Genomic DNA, 19,957 nt, shown 5'->3' on the forward strand with positions numbered 1-19,957 from the left:
TGGCATTTGCGACTACACAATTCACCATTTGGCATTTGCGGGCCTTTAAAATAAAACAAAAAAACATACAATCGACCTTCCAAATAGAACAAAAAATTAAATAAATAACCAGACCATTTCTTGTGTATTTTATATGACGTTTGAAAAAATAAAATTTTAACATGTCCGCTGAGCAACAATGGGCAGCAACGAGGCGGTGGCTGAGCACCGTGGCTAAGCCTTGCTGGCTGGGGCAATGACTCACTGACGGCAACGTGGGGTCAACGGCTGACTGACGACAGCGTTCTTGGCTGGCTGAGGACGCATATCTAAACCTACAGCGACAATCGAAACCTAAAAAAATTCCGCTTTTTCTGACTTTTCAGCGACCAATTCACTGTTTCCGGCAGCCACCAGCGGGATCCGTATCCCGGGAAAGTTTACCGTTTCCAAAAACTGTATATTTATAAAATATGTATTTTAGACGTATTTTTGGCGTATCATATCCGGATCCGGTTCAAATCCGTGGATCCTGCAATATTCCTCCTGCCTATGCCGGATCCGGTAACTTAGACAAAAAGTTTACACCACACATCAGGAAACCAGAAATGCTCCAAACACACCAAAAAGGGCTAATTTTATTATATAGATCTGTGGGGATACAATGTGAAATAGAAAGTGTGCACTTGAGCTTGCACAAGACAAGCTACAAGCCCCAGGTGGATGAACTATCAATGTCCAACTGCTGCAGGAGTTCCCCAACGAAAATCTATGTTGGCCCTTGTAATTCTACACAGCTGCTTGTGTTGAGACCCATGTTTGACCCTTCAAAACTGGCCAGAAAATTCTGCCAAATTATTTCTGGAATGCTTGTCAAAAACCCAGAAAAATTGCTCTAGCTTTGACGCTCCAAAATTGACCCAAAAATACTTGGCCCTCCTCCACAGGCAGAAAATGTGAACTGTAGTAGATGTTGAGTTTGTTGCACCACAAACGCTTGGAAAATTCCCCACAATCCAACCCAAACAACCCCAGCTCCTCAAACCCCTTACAAGCCTCCCCACAAGTTGCCTCAACAAAGGACTGCATAGTCCTTGGACAGAATGACGCAGGCCCACCTCCAGGAATTCGGATGGCTGTTGTGTGATGCTTTCTGCCCCTGCAAGTCTTCTTCCTTTGCCTGAAAATTGGTCAAAGAGCGCCGTAGCAACAATGCAACCCCTCACTACAACTCTTTCCTCCTCCAATCACTGCATGGCTCCCTGAACTGCGCCCCAGCTAGCTCAGAATTCGTGTTGCATGTGTGGTCTTCCTTCCAACTCTAAAAAGACTAATGAAAGGTTGAGCTTCCTAGGGTGGCACTCGAAGTCCACCGAAGAAAGGTTGAGCTTCCTCCTTGGGAAACTCTTGTGCTAAACAGCACTATGTGACTCTACTAAACAGCTAGAGCAACAATTGATTATCAAATGATCAAAAGTCCCCAAATGATGTTGCTTCTCTTCTATTTATAATTTGATGCTCCCTACCTTCATGTGGGCCCCCACACTAGGCAAATTGAAGTCCCTCCTTAGCCATACGATTTCCCCAACTAGGGAGTGCGTATTGCTTGGAGAAGTGGCCCCCACATTCCACTAAGTGATTAATTTCAACCCCCTTGTCCTAAGTGCTTTTCCCTCCAAACTGTCTTAGACCCAAAATTGATAAAAATGACAAAATTTGAAAACTTCTTAACAAAATTATTTAGGAAGGGACATTACAATCATAGCCACCCAAGAAGAATACTTGGCAGTATTCAGCAATATGGTGTTCGACTCCATTGGTATTAGAGCATCCCAACTTTCTCAATGTTCAGAATGCTTTAAACCAAGAAAATAGAAATCGGCTGCAAGCATCCTGTCCTAGAAGTGAAAGCTTTATTAGAAAATCTAGTAATAACAATCAGGTCTCGTTTTATCAGGATTTAGTTCAATTTTTTTGAGAAGAAAGTTCTGCAGTCATAAAATTTCCAAATTTTCAATTTGGAAAGTTTCAGATAAAAACTGAGCCGCTAAAACTGAAAGGCACTCTAAGTTTTTCATCGGCTTGTTTTTTCATTAATTAACAAGGATGAGCTCTGAAATCTATTTGTGGGATTGTCTGGAAACCAAATTTTGAAATTCTGGTACCTCTATTTCTGAACAAAAGAAAAAGAATGGTAAGTTCCTTATATCATATTCCCCCTTGAGAAGCCATAAGAATAAAATAGCTCCAAGGCCACCATATAAAGTTTGTCAAAAGATAGCGCATCACTGGGAATGTTGTTAATTCCTATCAGATACAGATAAATTTTTGTAACCAATCATGGGATTGGAAATTGCTGAAGGCTCCTAGTAAAATAAACATTTTTATAAACTCTATTAATATGATATGATACCCATTTTAAGATGTCATTGATGAAATACAAGGTTTAAAATAGTAACATAAATAATTGGCATTGAGTTCTCAGTGATTTGACTATACCTTATCCTCCTCTATCCGCTGCCTTATCTTCTCTCGAGCTCGTTTTTCCTCATCCTTTTCTGCTTTCCTTAAAGCTAATATGCTGTTAGAAAAATCACAAATCAAAAATCCATCCTTCAATTGTCATAACTTCCAACAACATAAAAGGACCACTGGAATAAGATAGAGAAAAGAAAAACCATCATTGACCTAGCTCATTGTCAAATTAAAATGATCAAACAGAACAAAACATGAACAAGAAATATCTGACCGTTTCCGTTCATTATCTTCCTCAATTCGTTTTGCTTCCAACAGTTCCTTGCCAATCCGAATCCGTTCCTAAGATCAATTTAACAGAAACGTTATTTTATCACATCAAAAGTCTTTGTGACATCACCATCCAGCACTCATAGCCATGGGATGGGTGGCCACAAAACAGGAATTTCACATTACAGCCATCAAAGGCCATATCCCCACAATACTAATTGAGTAGGCCTTCCGAGAAGAACCAGAATTAAATAAAATGCATGCAGAGGTTCGAAAATTAAAATGCAGCATAATTGAATAAACATGGACTAACAGAATTTCATGGCAACCAGATGCCCATAACCAGATTTACCCATAATCACACACATAGCATGCAGAATACAAAGATTTCCATAACAAAAAATAACATTAATTTGCATATTTATAATAAACGATAGAACAATTATCTTTTAATAGATGATGATCTAAGAAACTGGCCACATACAAACAACTTTCCACCCAACCACACTATGAGATCACCAGGGCAGAGAAACCAAGTTACAAGCTTCAATCTCTCTCAATCCAACTCACCTACTCTTGTCCACATTACACAGCACTACGAGCATCTCATCTAGCGATCAGACAGCCATGGAACTCTCTTCCATTGCCCCATATAAGAAGGAAAATCTTCCTTTTCTTGGTTCAGCAGTCCCTCAAGGATATTCTTCCCTCCAGCGCTCTTCAGTGTGGGCAGAAAGAGCCCAATCTGACGTATGCCTTCTGAGAATTTTCTGCAAACACATACTTGGCTCTCAAACATCCAAAGAGTACCAAATTCACAATAGGTGATGGACTCCTAACTTGCCCAGCTTCTATGCTCACCTACAGCCATCTATCTTTCACCCAAGATCTGCATTTTCCTCCTCACGGTACTCATTTTTGGTCAATTTTTAAATTTATTAATGGTTAGCAATGGAGAACATGCCATGAAAAGTCTAGAGCATGAACATGAGAATGATAACATGAATGGAGCAACTGTGGAACGAGAGTGTCAAAAAAAAATATGGTTGACCAACCTCTTTCAATAAACCCATGCTTCAATAAACACATGTGAAGTCTTTCCCACCAACCTCTTTCATGCATTACCTTAGTACCCACTTTGGGGTGGAAAATATGAATTTTTCCTCATGAAAAAACACTTTTACTCAAAAAGTGAGGCAAAAGACATGAAAAATCACTAAATTAAATAACTGGAAACATGTTGAAAGCATATATATAGTCAACTAACTCTCACATCACTTAGGAGAAGTGACTAAGCATTCAGGGCTAGTTAAGAGATGATGTGTTGGCCAACTTAAGAACACGAGTTATTGAGGACGAGTTTGCTTCCAACAAGTGTGAGTTCAAGGGCCAAGTTAGCATCACAAGTTGGGGAGTCAACTTGGTTCATTAAGTTGACCGAGTTAGGTGTCAAGTGAATACGAGTTAGGCCACAAGTCAAGTGGACACCACTCCCTCTTCAAGAAAGTACACACCCTCTTCAAGTGAGTTGGCACACACTTGGCCATATGCATCACCTCTATGGGAAACTCATGCTGCACTTGGAACTCATTCTCTCTCTCTCTTGGGATATGCAAAGCATCTCTTGGGATCTTCACCTCTTTGGGATTGTCACCTTGCATTGGGATCTTCACCTCTTTGGGATTGTCACCTTGCATTGGGATCTTCTCCCTCATTTCCTATAAATTGGAGCTCTCTCCTCCATTGTGAGCAAGTGTTGATGAGTTGGAGCTCTTGGGGAATCGCCATTGTATTTTTCAACCATTTTGTTAATAAAAGAAGGCTTTGGAGGCTAATGGTGTGGTAATTTTGTGTGGTGCTTGGAATCTCATTGGAGGTATACTTTGTTTTGTATTACATTTGCTTTGAATTTGTTGTTATAGGCCTTGATAGGGGCATTGTTGCCCAAAGGAGAGGACAAACAATCTTGGTTGTTTGTTTGCCCTCTTGATAGTTTGTATTATTGGAATTAAAATTCACATGTTTTTCTTGGTTGAATGCCTTGTTAGTTCATTTTTCAATTGCAAGTTACACCTATGATCACAAATTTCTTGGCAAGTTCTTAATTTTTACAGGTGCCTCAAGCTTTGAAGGTTGAAATCCTCCTGGGTTGAAGTACCCATCCTCGAACACATAAGAAGTGAACTCCCACTTAGCACCAAGTGTCTCCAAGTGCCTTGAAGACCCCTTTCGCTCTTCTTCTTCTTCACATACATTCTATAAAGAATTTCTCTCAAGTTCTTGGTTTGCTTTCACAAGATCTCATTGATAAATCTAGCAATTTAAAAGGATTCATTTACTGCTGTCCTAACAGCAGTTAAATCAACCAAGAATAGCTGATTTAACTTAGCTTTTCTTGGTTGTTTTATAGATAGAATTTCCCTTTATTAGTCTAGATTTTTACTTGGAATTTTTTAGGCTTTTAGTACTAACAGTTGTAGGTGTTCCAAAGTGATTTTGGGCATCGTTCACTTGGGTTTGCTTGCTGGTTTTTTGCAAGTGCATGAAAGTACAAGGGGAAATGTTGGTGAATTTTCACTAGATTTGATGATCCAAAGTGCCTAAAGGAGACCCATAACCATCTATTTTATATAACATACAAAAAAACCTCCTTTTCCCCTTATTCATAAGCGATTCCCATCACTACAAAAGCATTGTAATTTTTGATAGAGCTAGGAGAGTCTCCTAGGCATCCCAATCCCCTTACCTAACAGGGGCCTCATGTGTTTTGTGTCTCATTTTCATGGCGTGCTTCTATTGGGCTTAAAATTAACTTAACACCACAAAACATTAGAGTAGATTTCATTTTCATAGATTAGATTTCATTTTATGCTTTAGATTAGATTTCAGTTTTGCAAAGTAAAGAACCCCTTCAAGCTCCATTATGCTCTCCACCATTGCAAGCCTAGCTTGATCCTTATGCTTGTTGTGTGATCAGAGAGGGATTGTTGGTTGATTTAGTTTAATTAGGGAAAACCACTTTTATCTTTATTGTGAGTTTGGGGGAAAAGTAAAGGTTGACTTGTGAAATCAGGATAGGAGCTAGTTTCTCCTATTGTTGGATCTCCTTGCAACTGGTTGACTTGTGAAATCAGGGGAGTACTCATTGAAGTGAAGCTTCCTCCCATTGGATCTCCTTGCAACCCTCTCTACCTCATTCAAAGGATAAAGATCAAAGAGGAAACACACCTTAGATTAATTTCATTTTCCTGCAATAACATGGGTCATATACCCTCATCTCTATTGTGCACTCACTCCACTAATTAATCTAAATCCAAGTGAAATCTAACTTAATAAAATTTACCAAGAACATTTTCCACAACATTTCTACAGCATTTTTCGGAGCCACAATCAAATTCTTTTGGGATTTACTTTCCACAACAAAGAATTCTTTCATTGGCACTGGCCCACATTGTTATATTTTTTTACTATGAGTATTTTATTTACATTGGTATATCTTTGCTTATGAATAATACATCTATGTGATTCTCATTGTTATATCATTTACTTATCAATTGTGATTACATGCTTAAGTTACATGCTGTGAATTATATGCTGAATGGTTTAATGTACTTTTGGTAAATTAAATTAACTCCTAGAACATTTCTTGTTAACTATAGTTTTAATCAGCCTTAGTTGTTTTTAGGGACTACCCCCTTTGGCTTCACTAAGAGTTACACTAGACAGAGGAGTTGAGATTTTAGTGACAGCTACTCAACTCGAGACTTGCTCCCAAGGCCATACTTAGTGGATTAGAGAATTTTCCACATGACCCAAAGGTGTAGATTAGGCGGCAAAACTCTCCACAGCCATCTCAAACCATTATATATTATATTCCAGCATTAATTGATTTGCATAGTTTAAGTTCACCATGGTAATCCAACCATATGGTCCATGCAAGCATATTATCATCATACATGCCTAGCGATCCAATAGTTGGGCCTTGACCTTGAGCTCCGCACTAGGGATCCTTACTAGCATATTTATAGCATTTACAAACAGGATCATTAAATTGATCTCGCATGGCTTAATTCCCATCATTATAACCATGCATTAACAATTTATACATAATTTGATCCAACGCATTCCAGGGTCAAAACTGGGATTCTACAGTCTTCTAAGGTACATTAAGTAAGCCCTGTGAGCCTGACCTCTGAAAGCGGAATATATTGTTTTTATATATAACATATCAAAAATGAACAAAGCAGTGTTCTGGCATTCTATGAGATTTTTTTTCTAATCTCAAGACGCTATTTTATAAACAATTGGCAGAAATGCATATTTGGAATTAAAATTTAAATATTACAGAATCAAGCAGATGTTTTGGAATCAAATTATTTACAATAACAATAGAAAAATTTGTGTGCACAACAACAAATTAAAGTCTTAAGACAACTCCAGTAAAAATTTAAAATGTTAATATGTCAAGACTTCATCCAACCAACAAAGGCTCACTAATTGTTGATCCTACAAGGTCATGATTGCCAATGCGAAGGATTAAACATGAAAGAAGTTCTAGAAAGAAAATATTTAGGATGATAACTACAAATCAGTTAACAAGACAGTGGTCTCCTTTTTCCATATGGAATGTACAGCATCCAGACAGGATCAGTTTCTAATTTACTGTAGAAATCCAAAATGCCTCAAATTATAGTATCAATGTTACATCAACAAATCCTTATCCCAAACGAACAAAATAGTGCCTGTTGACAAGATAATAAGTAATTCATTATCATAAAAACAGATGTACCTTTTCTCGTTCCCTTTCCATTCGTTTGTCCTCCTCTTCTTTCTTTTTACGGGCACGCTCTCTACATTTGCTCACAGTTTGCAAAACAGAATAAGTCTACTAAACGTTCTGATCAGTGGCTTTCTATATGGAATAACAGCCCTCAATAAATTATCTACAATTATTCCAAATACCAACATATTTCAATATATGCTTCGACTTTTTGAACAAAAAAATACTGAACAGACATTCCAAAAAAGAATTAAGTGCAGTTTGGAACCACTGCCTAGCAAAAGCAAGTTAAACAAAATGACACAACAAAAGAGTGAACATAGTAAGCATACTTTATTTTGAGTTTGAACAACAAAAGGAAAGAAAAACTAGATTCATATATTTAAAATATGAAAAATTCCATGGATATATACATTAATAATTTAAGGACACTGTTACCCCTTTGTTGACATGAGTGGTAAATGGTCGTGTGCAGATTGATGAGATCATTCTAGCCTTCAAAAGGTTGGAATGTTGGTAGAGTTTGCTTCATGATATATCATTTTCTTCACAGATCATCATGGCGGTCACCCTGTCACTTTCACCTAGTGTTGCATGTTTGTCCTCTAACATGGTGATGCACTTACCTAGTCCCAGTCATATTCATGTAATTTCAATTATAAGTGGTGAAGTCAATGTTAAATTATAAAGTGGAAAGTGACTTTAGACATAAAGTACAATGTGGGTACTTTATTTAATGGGTGAGTTAAAAAGTAGAAAGTGAGAATTAAATGCACATTTATTCTCGTCCCTTGATCTAAATGAATCTGACCCATTAGATCTTAGGGTTGCCCAAAAGTCATTTAGGGAAACAAAAGGGGGAAAAGAAAAGAGACTGCAATTATTCTTCATAAGCAGATTGGAGAAAGGAGGCTGAGAGTTGGAGAAAAGTTTGAAAGAGAAATTTATTGCAGCAAGCTGAAGGAATGATTTCTGGGCAAAGTTGGGCACAGAAATTGAGGCATAGAAGACAACAGAAGGTACAATATGAACAACATTTAATGTTGTGAACTGCACGCCGTTCGAGAGAAGTTTTTGGAAAAAAGCCATACAGTTCGTACAATGGTGCGGAAATCCGTACAGTTCGTACGGAATCAGTACAGTACAACCCATACAGTCATATCCGTTTTCAGCTACGTGTCCTGAGAGGAAGAACAAGGGGAAGAAGGGTACTGCAGCTTCAGCAGAGGTGGAGCAGTTTGCTTCACAGTTTGACCAAGACATTGCATTTATTACTTCTACATCTAGTAGGAGTACATCATTTGATGTGTGGTACATAGACAGCGGGGCTTCCTGCCATATGACAGCTGCACGGGAGTTCTTTTCAGAGCTTGCAGAGAGGGGCACTTGATATTGAGATTGTACTAGGCGATGACCGCACTGTGAGAGTTGTTGGTGTGGGGAATGTGACCTTTGAGAGGGAGTCTTTGCCTCCTTTGAAGGCCATGGATGTTTTGTATGTTTCGGGGATAAAGAAGAACTTGATTTCAGCTCTGCTATGGAGGAGAAGGTGTTTGACATCACTTTCTCAGGAGGGCAGGTATTGATGTATCCCAAGGGAGTTTCCAGCACTTCGGCCAAAGTGATTGGAGTCCGCTTTGGGAACCTATACAGGTTCAGTTTTCAGACGATAGGAGCATTGGTGAGTAGCACATCTGGTAGCACTCACACTAGTACCACCAGTAATAGAGACTTGTGCGAGATATGGCACCGGAGGATGGCGCATATGCATCATGGAGCTTTGAGAGTACTAAGGGAGATCACTATTGGAGTTCCTAATTTTAGTGTCGAGCATTATGAGGTCTACATAGGGTGTGCTTTGGGCAAGTACACCAAGTTACCATTCCCGATGAACAACAGCAGATCTACATGTATACTAGACTTGATACATAATGATGTTAGTGGTCGTATGTCTCATGTGTCTTTGGGTGGTTATGGGTATTATGCTGTGTTGCACGGGTACCCGCACCCGGGGGTGGGGTTCTCGAACCCGCACCGGGTTCCCGCACCCAAGTCCCGGAAACGGGTACGGGTTCTTCTCAGACGCACCCAGAAGAACCGGGTTCTTCTGTGAAGAACCGGGTTCTTCAAAAAAAAAAATTGGGTTCTTCGCCTTTGACGGGTTCTTGGGTTCTTGGGTTCTTCAAGTTGGGTTCTTCGGGGTTCTTCGGGTTCTTCAGGGTTCTTCGGGGTTCTTTGGGTTCTTCATTAAAAAATAATGGGTTCTTCCATAAAAAAAAAAAAAAAAATATTGAAACAATGAAATTTAAGAAATTATTTTTTACACCCTAAATCTTAAAGGGAAAGATCATTGTTTAAAAAATAAGTGAAACCGTAAACACTATACGCATTGTTCATTGTTCTTGGCGGCAGAGCAGTTGGCAGCTTCAGCTTGGAGTCTGGACCGTGGGCAGCTTCCTTGGCGGCAGAGGTTCTTGGCGGCATAGCAGTTGGCAGCTTCAGCGTGGAGTCTGGACTGTGGGCAGCTTCCGGCAGCAGTGGGCGGACAGTTGCAGTGCGTATTTACTATTTAGTATTTACAGCGTGTGTTCTATTTAGTATTTACAGCGTGTGTTCTATTTAGTATTTTGTTTTTCTATCAGTACTTTAGATTTTTAACAGCAGCCTCTTGCATGGTCACCTGTTTTGAAAAGGTTTTAAACTTTATACTATTACTATTCTATGTCAATCTCGTTTGGCCCATAAATTGACTCGTGTACTCAGAAATCCACATATAATTTCATATAACTGTAACAACAGGCTGTTTATTATCTTACGCATTCAGCGATTTCAAAAAGCGTCTACTACATTTGTCTCTTCTGCCTTTCTTGCAAGACGGTGGGCTCTGGTTTCTGGGAATACAGGAGTTGGATATCTGTTACTCTCTAAATGTTGTGGTTGAAATAAAAATACATATAACGGAGAGTGGGTCACTACTGATTATCCCAGTTTTTCTCTTGGACCTGGTATCATTAGTTGGTAGCTGGCTCGATAAAGTATCTTACTATGTTTCACATTGGGCAGAGGATGGAGGAATGAGTTTTGGGATGGCTTGAGATATCCCCAAATTTCAGGGGTTGCCATCTTATGGTAATGGAAACCTGTCCCAAATAGAGAAAAAATATAGTAAACCTTAAGAAAAACATTTTTTGACAGCGTTACAAATGCTTGTCTCTACTCTTATTGTTCATGGCCTTTACTTGTAAAATGATTTTGAGGGCTCTGGAAAGAAATGCCTGTATTAATTGTATCCATAAAGAGGAAAGGAAAAAAAAAAGGAGAAAACCTTTTGTTTCTCACTGCTTTTTTCGAGTTCAGCCTCTCAGTAGAGGATGCTTGGGCATCCTGCACCAGGGACATGGGATGTGTCCTCAACATCCGGTGATGCATCCTCACAGGAATGCATGCCTGGGAAAATGATTTCTTTCTCTTAAGAGCTGCAAAACATCACATTTTTGTACCAGGTAAAAGAAGATAGATAAGGTTCACACTTCTTTCCCTAATGCTAGCAAGAGACCACAATATCTAAAAATTCCAAATTTCAATGGCATTCTTTTTATTTGTGGGTTTCTTATTTAGTTTTCTTCTGCTGTGTATTTAGCTTTTATCATCACTGCCATAAGCAGTTTTCAAAACTTGGATTAGCTTTGCTACTTTGTCTCATGATGCTGCCTTCCTTGTGTGGTTTAATTTATAACGTTTTTAACTTTTTCCATGCATTTTTCCACAATTTGTTCTTCTAGAATTAGGAGTGTAAGATTCTGTCCCACTACAATTTTCCACTGTTGAATCATTTGTTATGGATGTCATGTAGATTCTTTCCCTCAGCAGGGTTCAAGGTCTTGCATTAAGTATCTCTAACCTTGGTGAATTCTGGCCGACACTAAAGAGGGCACATGCTTTTCACTGGTTGAAATTGTTTATAACTGACAGTGTTTATCACTGAACATGCATGAAAACAAAAACTTTTATGAGAAGTTCAGGATTTCAAAATCTGGGTTGGTGATCTAAGTAAATAATGTTTTTTTTTCTACAAAGTTTATCTGAAGTATGGTGTTCTCGAGCTGCTGCTGCAGTAGGTTTCGAGTCTCGACATAACCTTCAGGCTTCATCATAGAAGGAGACTGGAGCTGCTTAGAATCTATTACAGAGGACTTATTCTGCCTATAAAAGTAACCTACAATAACCATTGTGAAATATGTAAAACATCAACATTTTATGATCAGACAAATCATCAGATTCTATAGAAATGACTCATGAGAGTTAGTTGGCAGTGATCAAACCCACACTGGCTTGCTGCATATACCTGTTCAAAACATCTGTAATGGAAAATCTGCAAATAAAGATGAGTCAGACTTGTGATGCATTCCCATAGTAAGGGATAATTTTAAAATTTAATTTTGCACCATAAAATAGGCATCTCACATAAGTTTTCTTGTTTAAAGTTGAAAAAATATACAAATTGTCAAATTCAAATTTCACATATATTATTAATTATAATTTATAAATTTATAAAATATAAATTATAATTATTAAAATTTAATATTATTATATTACCCGACGAACCCACGCACCCTGTTTCCAAAAATGCCGTCCCCGTCCCCGTCCCCGTCCCCGCACCCACGTTTCCTGGCAACATAGGTATTATGTTATATTCATTGATGACTACTCTAGGAGGACTTGGATATATTTCCTGAAGACCAAGGGTGAGGTCTTCAGTCGCTTTAAAGAGTTCAAAGCTCTTGTTGAAAAGCGGGCAGGTAGGAAGATTCGGATCTTGAAGTTAGACAATGGTGGTGAGTAAATCGATGGTGGGTTTTCTGACTTCTGTGCACATGAGGGCATTAGGAGAGAGTTCACGATTCCTTACAACCCCTAGTAGAATGGGGCGTCTAAAAGGAAGAACAGAGCTATAGTTGGCACTGCTAGAGTGATGATTCATGATCAGGGTTTGCCTTTATTTTTGTGGGTTGAGGCCTACAATATTGTTGTTTATCTTCAGAACAAGAGTCCTCAGAGTATTAGGGAATATGACTCCGGAGGAGGCTTTCACTGGAGAGAAGCCTCATGTGGGACATCTTCGTATCTTTGGATGTCTCACATATTCTTATATCCCCAAGGAGCAGAGGACGAAGCTGGAACCCATGGCAGAGAAGGGTATCTTTATGGGTTACAGCGAGACTTCGAAGGCCTATCGGATCTTCATTCCTTCTAAACGGAGAGTGGTGATTAGGAGGGATGTGAAGTTCGAGGAGGAGAGGGCCTATCGGAGATCACAGGAGTATGATGAGAGAGAGTCACAGACTTCTCCTCAGCAGGGAGGTCAGGTACAGGGAGCAGGACCTCAGGGTTCTGGATCGACTGGTACAAGAGGTACTTCAGTGTCAGTGACATCTGGGGCACCAGTGGCGAGTTCACCGAGCACTTCTTTAGGGAGTCCACTAGTACAAAGTTCACATGGAACTTCAGCTAACACATGCACAGGTGCCAGTACAAGTTCTTCGAGGACAGGGGCTGGTACAGGCACACTAGGGTCAGTTGGCAAACCTTCAAGTTCACCAGACTGGGGGGCAAAGGATGATGTTCCCTATGGGGAAGCTTCTTCAGGGAAGAGGAGGCCCAAGTGGCTTCAAGGCACCTTGAAGGAAGTGGGTCCGTTGGTCCTCCGAAGAGGGATAGGGAGAGTGTGCACCCTGAGCGGTTTTGTAGCTATGTAGCCAAGGCTACCAGCATTGTTGACTCTGAGCCTACTAACTATGAGGAGGCTGTCAGCCAGGAGGAATGGAGAGAGGTTATGGTGGAGGAGTATGCCTCTATCATTAAGAACAACGTCTGGGAAGTGGTGCCTAGACCTGAGGGCAAGTCAATTGTGACTTCCAGGTGGCTCTACAAGATCAAGCATGTTGCGGATGGCAGCATTGAGAAGTTCAAGGCGAGGTTTGTGGCTAGAGGGTTCTCACAGATAGAGGGAGTTGACTATGATGAGACCTTCGCTCCCGTAGCTCGGTACACTTTTATTCGGTCCCTTATTTCTATTGTAGTAGAAATGGGTTGACAGATCCATCAGATGGATGTGAAGACCGCATTTCTAAACGGAGTTATAGAGGAGGAGGTGTATGTTGAGCAGCCACAGGGCTTAGAGTACTTGGGTGGGATGTTAAATTGGCAACTAGGGCCAAACTCCATGTGGGTCAACTATGGCAGCTGATATTTTTATTGGATCCCTCTCATCGAGAGGTGTAGGATTGATCCAAAGATCATCCGATTCCGATAAGTATTTATGGAGATATGAATTTATTTTGTTTATGTAATTATTATCAAGCCGACCAGCTCTTATGTAGGCTCTAGAAGCCCAACCGACGTGTCTATTCATCACTTACGTTTTAGTATAAATTGGCAAGGACTTGAAGTCATTTTACACACAAAAAAATTCTTGAGTGATCTCCTCCTCTCCATGTCTTGGGTTTTTGGAGAAGGAGGGAGACACCAAGAATAATACGTTAGCCTTATGATGATGCCCTACCAAGCAGTGATGAAGATCTATCACGCTGATCATGGAGATGCATAAGCGCAGCTAATGAAAGAAGTTTCAACGCTGTAGAGTCTTACCCTCATCGCAGTAAATGGAACAACAATGGAGACACTTGCATATAAGAAGCAAGGCACATACGCTGTCATTCATAGAAGACATATACGCACAGCAAATACATCTATACGTTGTCCAGTTCAAGCACGTATGAACGCAGTCATGGACCACACAATTAATATGTTGTTCATTGAGACCTAGCCGCAGAGCTAAGGACCTACACACAACAAATATTACACGGTCTTAATGTTACCCTAACATGCAGCAAATATACGCCGGTCATACGCAGAGATGGAATGCGTTGCAATTCGCAGCAATACAGTGAACACTCCATCGTTGGTCGATAAGACATATGTATATACGCTGGAGGCATATAATATACGCAGCAATGATACGCTCTTCATAATAAAAGAGATACGCTGAACAGATCTTGCCCTAATTATACAGAGATCCTTACACGCAGTTATATTATGGAAGACATTACGCTGTAATGAACATTATGCTGTAATGAGAGAAAATTCATACGCCATAATGAATTCATCTAGCCGTTGTTATGGGAGACAATTCATATGCTGAAATGGGTACATCTAGCCATAGATTATGGAGACTGTAATATGCATTTCATGAATGTAATACGATGTTCTAATGAAAGTGATACGCTGTTCTAAATAGATGTGATACACTCTTCATAATGGATGTGATTCGCTGTTCTAAGTGAATGTGATGCGCTGCTCTACGTGGATGTTATACGCTAACTATAGCCTAGCTGCTTTGCTAGGCTGCAAGCCATAGCAAGCAGCTAAGGCTGATATGTATATGACCTCCATTATGAAGCAATAGAAGGGTATTATGAGCAGCATGATGAGCTGCATAATGGGCAGTATTATGAGCAGCATGATGAGCTGCATAATGGGCAGTATTATGAGCAGCATGATGAGCTGCATAATGGGCAGTGTTATGAGCAGCATGATGAGCTGCATAATGGGCAGTGTTATGAGCAGCATGATGAGCTGCATAATGGGCAGTGTTATGAGCAGCATGATGAGCTGCATAATGGGCAGTAGTATAAGCAGCATGATGCATGAGCAAGCAGCTAAGGCTGATATCAACAGAGGCAAATTGTTGCAGCATGATGAAGCAACGAGAAGGCAGAGGCAGCAGCATGGTGAGCAGCACTATGAGATCATGTGCAAGGGTACATTAGCAGGGGCAGCAGCATGATGATGATGCTCATTATTTTGAACAACATTATGATGGATAATATCATGGACATGGATAGCAGCATGGTGCAGTATGCAGTGGTGCAACTAGAGGACCAGATACAGCACGATGATAGGTATCAGTTGAAGCAGAATGTCTTCAACTGATCTCATCGTTATAAGAAATGATCTATGCTAGATCTAGATAAGTCAAAGTGTTGACTTCTGTTGTAAATGTATTATCTCTCTCTCTCTCTCTTTCTCTGCTGAACTTTGAAGATAAAAGAAGATTTGATCAAAGGGTTTCCCCACACATTGTGGGGTTTGTCCCTGGCTCGCGCCACATCTTGTGTCCTCTTGTCTTGGCTTGTCTTCTGTGTTTTATATTTATGTTCTATCTGCAGTTTATCGTAATGCTGATGTGATTTCTAACCGTGAAAATTTAAATAAATTGCTCTAGCATAGAACATACCACATCTTAACAGAAACCCATGTATGTCGGTTGAGGCGAGCACTCTACAGACTTAAGCAAGCTCCGAGAGCTTGGTATTCGAGGATTGATACTTACTTGCAGCAGATGGGTTTCACGAAGAGTGATGCAGATCCGAACCTATACTACATTGTTTTAGGGGATGATCCGCTCATTCTTGTGTTGTATGTTGATGACTTGTTCATTACTGGGGCAAAGAGACTGATCAGTGGTTGCAAGAAGGCTCTTGCTATGGAGTTCGAGATGAAGGACATTGGGCTGATGCATTACTTTTTGGGGCTTGAGGTGTGGCAAGAGGAGGGGCATATCTTTCTAGGGCAGGGGCAGTATGTTGTGGATGTGTTGAGCAGATTTCACATGGCAGACTGTAGAACCATGTCTAGACCTATGATCACCAAATGGAAGAAGCTTCATGCTTCAGATTCTAGTTTAGTGGATCCCACATTGTATAGGCAGCTTATTGGGTCCTTGATGTATCTAGTCAACACTAGGCCAGATATATGCTTTGTAATGAACACACTTAGCCAATTCATGGTTAAGCCGAGGAGGGTGCACTAGGTAGCTGCAAAGCACATTCTTCGCTACGTGCAGGGGCCTGTTGATTATGGTCTGGACTATAGGCGGGGAGAAGGAGTGAGGTTCGCAGGTTACACAGATTAAGATTGAGCAGAGTATGCTTCTGACAGGAAAAGCACTTCAGGGCGTTGCTTCGGATTGGGTTCGACAGTTGTGTCATGGTTCAGTGGAAAGCAAAAGTCAGTTGCTTTGAGCTCTTCTGAGGCTAGGTATATGGCTGCCAGCCAGGCTAGTTGTGAGGCCATTTGGATTCGCAAGTTGTTGTATGGCCTATTTAATTAAGAGTTGAGACCGATGGTTATTCACTGTGATAATCAAAGCTGCATTAAACTCACGGAGAATCCAGTGTTCCATGACAGGTCAAAACACATTGACATCAGATATCATTTCATCAAGGACTATGTTCAGAAGGGGGCAATGAAGCTGGAGTATATATCAACAGATGAGCAGGTGGTCGATGTTCTCACGAAATCCTTGCCAAGAGGCAAGCATGTCCATTTCAGGGACAATATGGGTGTGGTGAAAAACACTTTCCTCGATAAGGACGAGTGTTGATTTTTAAAGTACCTTGGACAAGTGGTTTCCCATGGGTTAGTCTCTACCTAGGGAAAAGTGTCCAAAATAATTATTTTCCTAAGTGTGACTTTATAAAGTGAAAGTGACTTTATAAGTGGTTAAGTCGATGTTAAATTACAAAGTGAAAAGTGACTTTAGACATAAAGTACAATGTGGGTACTTTATTTAATGGGTGAGTTAAAAAATAGAAAGTGAGAATTAAATGCACATTTATTCTCATCCCTTGATCTAAATGAATCTGAGCCATTAGATCTTAGGGTTACCCAAAAGTCATTTAGGGAAACAAAAAGGGGAAGAGAGAAGAGAGACTGCATTCATTCTTCATGAGCAGATTGGAGAAAGGAGGCTAAGAGTAGGAGAAAAGTTTTGAAGAAGAAATTTGTTGCAGCAAACTGAATGAGTGATTTCTGGGCAAAGCTCGGCACAGAAATCGAGGCATAGAAGACAGCAAAAGGTACAGTAAGAACAACATTTAATGTTGTGATTTGCACGCCGATTGAGAGAAGTTATTGAAAAAAAGTTGTACAGTCTATACAGAAATCCATATGGTCTATACGGGATCCATATTGTACAGTCGTATCCGTACAATAAATATTTTCAACTTCAAGTGGGCACGAAAATCGAGGCAAAGTGGGCATGGTTTCAAGGAGTTTTGGGCTGAAGAGATAAGTTGTATTTTCATGTTTTGTTTTGTGTTTTAATCTGAAAATTTCATTTCCAGAATTTTATATGTCGAATGTATGTTTATGAGAAAGGGCATTTAACTGAATGGGAGTGATAAGGTGAAATTAAAACCGGGTTGGGATTGCAAGAAAAAATATAGTCATCAAATTTCAACAGTTATAATTGCAGAGCCCCACAAGATGTTCGTCCAAGAGAGCTAACCAAGATGTCCTTTTATAAGAGTCGGATAAACATTTGAACGGCAAGCTGATTTCTAATTTTAGAAGGGAAATTAATTTTTAAATTTCATATTAATTTGGAGGAAAATTTTAAAGGTGGTCCAAAACCCTAAGTTCAAACGAGTCGACTTGCCTTGATTAGATTCAAAAATTTTAATTCCTCCATGAAATATTCGACCACAAGAATATCTCAATCAACATTATTATTATTGCACATCATCCAACGAATCAATATGTAACATCATCCATTTGTTGCTACCTCAATATCCGTTGGGGATTTTGACCACGAAATAAGGTTTGCAACTTTGACTAGGCTTTTCTCTCAAACTATGAAGGCCCATGAGACACTCCACATATCAACAGAATCAGCGTGACAAGGAAAATTCGATGGCAAGGATCTCCAAGACAAATTCAATGATCTGCTACTTCACAAGCTCCGACAAATGCGGGGTGTGCTTATCGTCTAGGACATCCAAACCCTAGTGATAAGGTTTCACTAATGCATCATCTCATCAAGGACATTGACATCTTACATCAACTCAACATCCTACGCCTACTCGACATCTAGCACTTGCTCCCACTTTGACATCAATGACAACATACTCAACAGTCATACCATCGATCAATACCATGAAGTTATTTTTATTTTAATGTTATATTTTTATTAACTTTATTTTATGTTGACTGAGTAAAAATGTTTTCACGTAGGGTTATTTTTATTTTTATTTTATTTTCATCGAGTTAAAAAAAATGAATAATTTAAAATGTATATATATATATATATATATATATATATATATATATTTTTTAAAAATAAAAATATTGCATTTTAAAATATTGTATTCAAAATCTAGAGTCCAAAAACTATCTATGGTAAATTGACTATTTTACTTTAATCTTATTTTAATTTATAATTTTATTTAATTTAATTTTTATCTTTATTTTTTTATTTTATTTTTTTACTTTTATATAATTTGACTAAGTCAAAATGTTAAATAGCACAGCACAAGATGGGACAAGACATTACAACATCTCTATCATACTAGGTTGGAGTGCACCTCTCACGCAATAAAGTACTATGTACTTTTTGTAGGTTATACAGTGACTAAAAATCACACGATTTTAATAACTCATAAAGTCACCAACTAAAAAGGTGTTTCCTAGGCCAAAGGAAAAAAGCACTAGGAAACACTTCCTTGGTACCCTTTTTCTCAACACCTTTGAAGTTGGCTTAGTGACTTCCTCACTTGTATCATGGATTACTTGTATCTTAGGGCTCCTTAAAGCCAAATTAAGGGAAATTGACCTACCTAGGCTAGTATAAATAAGAATTCAGTTTCTTTCTTTGATTCACAGTCACACTTGGAGATAACTCGCACTAGCTTATTGGTCTCTTCTCCCTTATGCTATATGAAACACTAGTGTGGCGAACTTCATATGGCAGATGTCTATTGGATGGTTATTGGTGATTCTTTATGAAATGTGCTATTTTAATATAGTTATCTTCTTCCATCATGTTCTTGTTGATGAGTTAGGGTTTTAATAAAATTTTCACCAAGGTTTTGTTGACATTTTATGCCTCTAAAATCTCCTTACATAAGATTTTCATCAAGTTTCTCTTAAGGTGAAATCTCCAAATAAGATAGAAGGATGCTAAGGTTAAAGAGTTGGAGAACATAGGTTTGTCTTCCTCAATTTCTTTGACTCCACATCTATTTATTTTCCTCCATTGTCTTTTACTCCTAGACTCCATTAGCGCAAGATAGAGATAGGCATTATTCAAAAATCCCTAAAATAGTTTATCTTATGTTTTTCTAGGGTAATTAGGGTTAGGTTATAGAAAATCATTTATTTTCAATATTATTTGCCTTGGATATTATTGTTACAACTTGCATGCATTTATTTGGAAAATTAAAAATATCAATTTACATGCATTTTTCAGCCACAAATTAGGGTTGATGTCTAGAGTTTATTGTGTTGTTTTGTGTGTTTTCAACCATTGAATATTGTTGTAATCACGCCTTTTATTTATTCTTTATTTAGCCCTAATTTTGCACCTGCTTATCATAGATTTCTGTGACTTAT

The 19,957-nt window shown here is 39.0% G+C and overlaps 1 protein-coding gene across 2 annotated transcripts in view; it reads right to left on the minus strand.

Moving 5' to 3' along the window:
- The window catches only part of LOC149265403 (ubiquitin-associated (UBA)/TS-N domain-containing protein), a 211,635-nt gene that overhangs the window by 105,915 nt on the left and 85,763 nt on the right, over positions 1 to 19,957 (minus strand). For both annotated transcript variants that reach the window (XM_089429365.1, XM_089429360.1), the window contains exons 7-9: positions 7,514 to 7,574; positions 2,729 to 2,796; positions 2,479 to 2,560 (exon numbers count right to left, since the gene is read on the minus strand). In XM_089429365.1, the coding sequence (XP_089285491.1) occupies positions 2,479 to 2,560; positions 2,729 to 2,796; positions 7,514 to 7,574 (211 nt within the window). The remainder of the gene's footprint in view (positions 1 to 2,478; positions 2,561 to 2,728; positions 2,797 to 7,513; positions 7,575 to 19,957) is intronic.

Source organism: Pinus tabuliformis, chromosome 6 (genome assembly GCF_031772625.1).
Source record: "Pinus tabuliformis cultivar Carrire ecotype Pingquan chromosome 6, CPIR1, whole genome shotgun sequence".
Lineage (NCBI taxonomy): Eukaryota > Viridiplantae > Streptophyta > Pinopsida > Pinales > Pinaceae > Pinus > Pinus tabuliformis.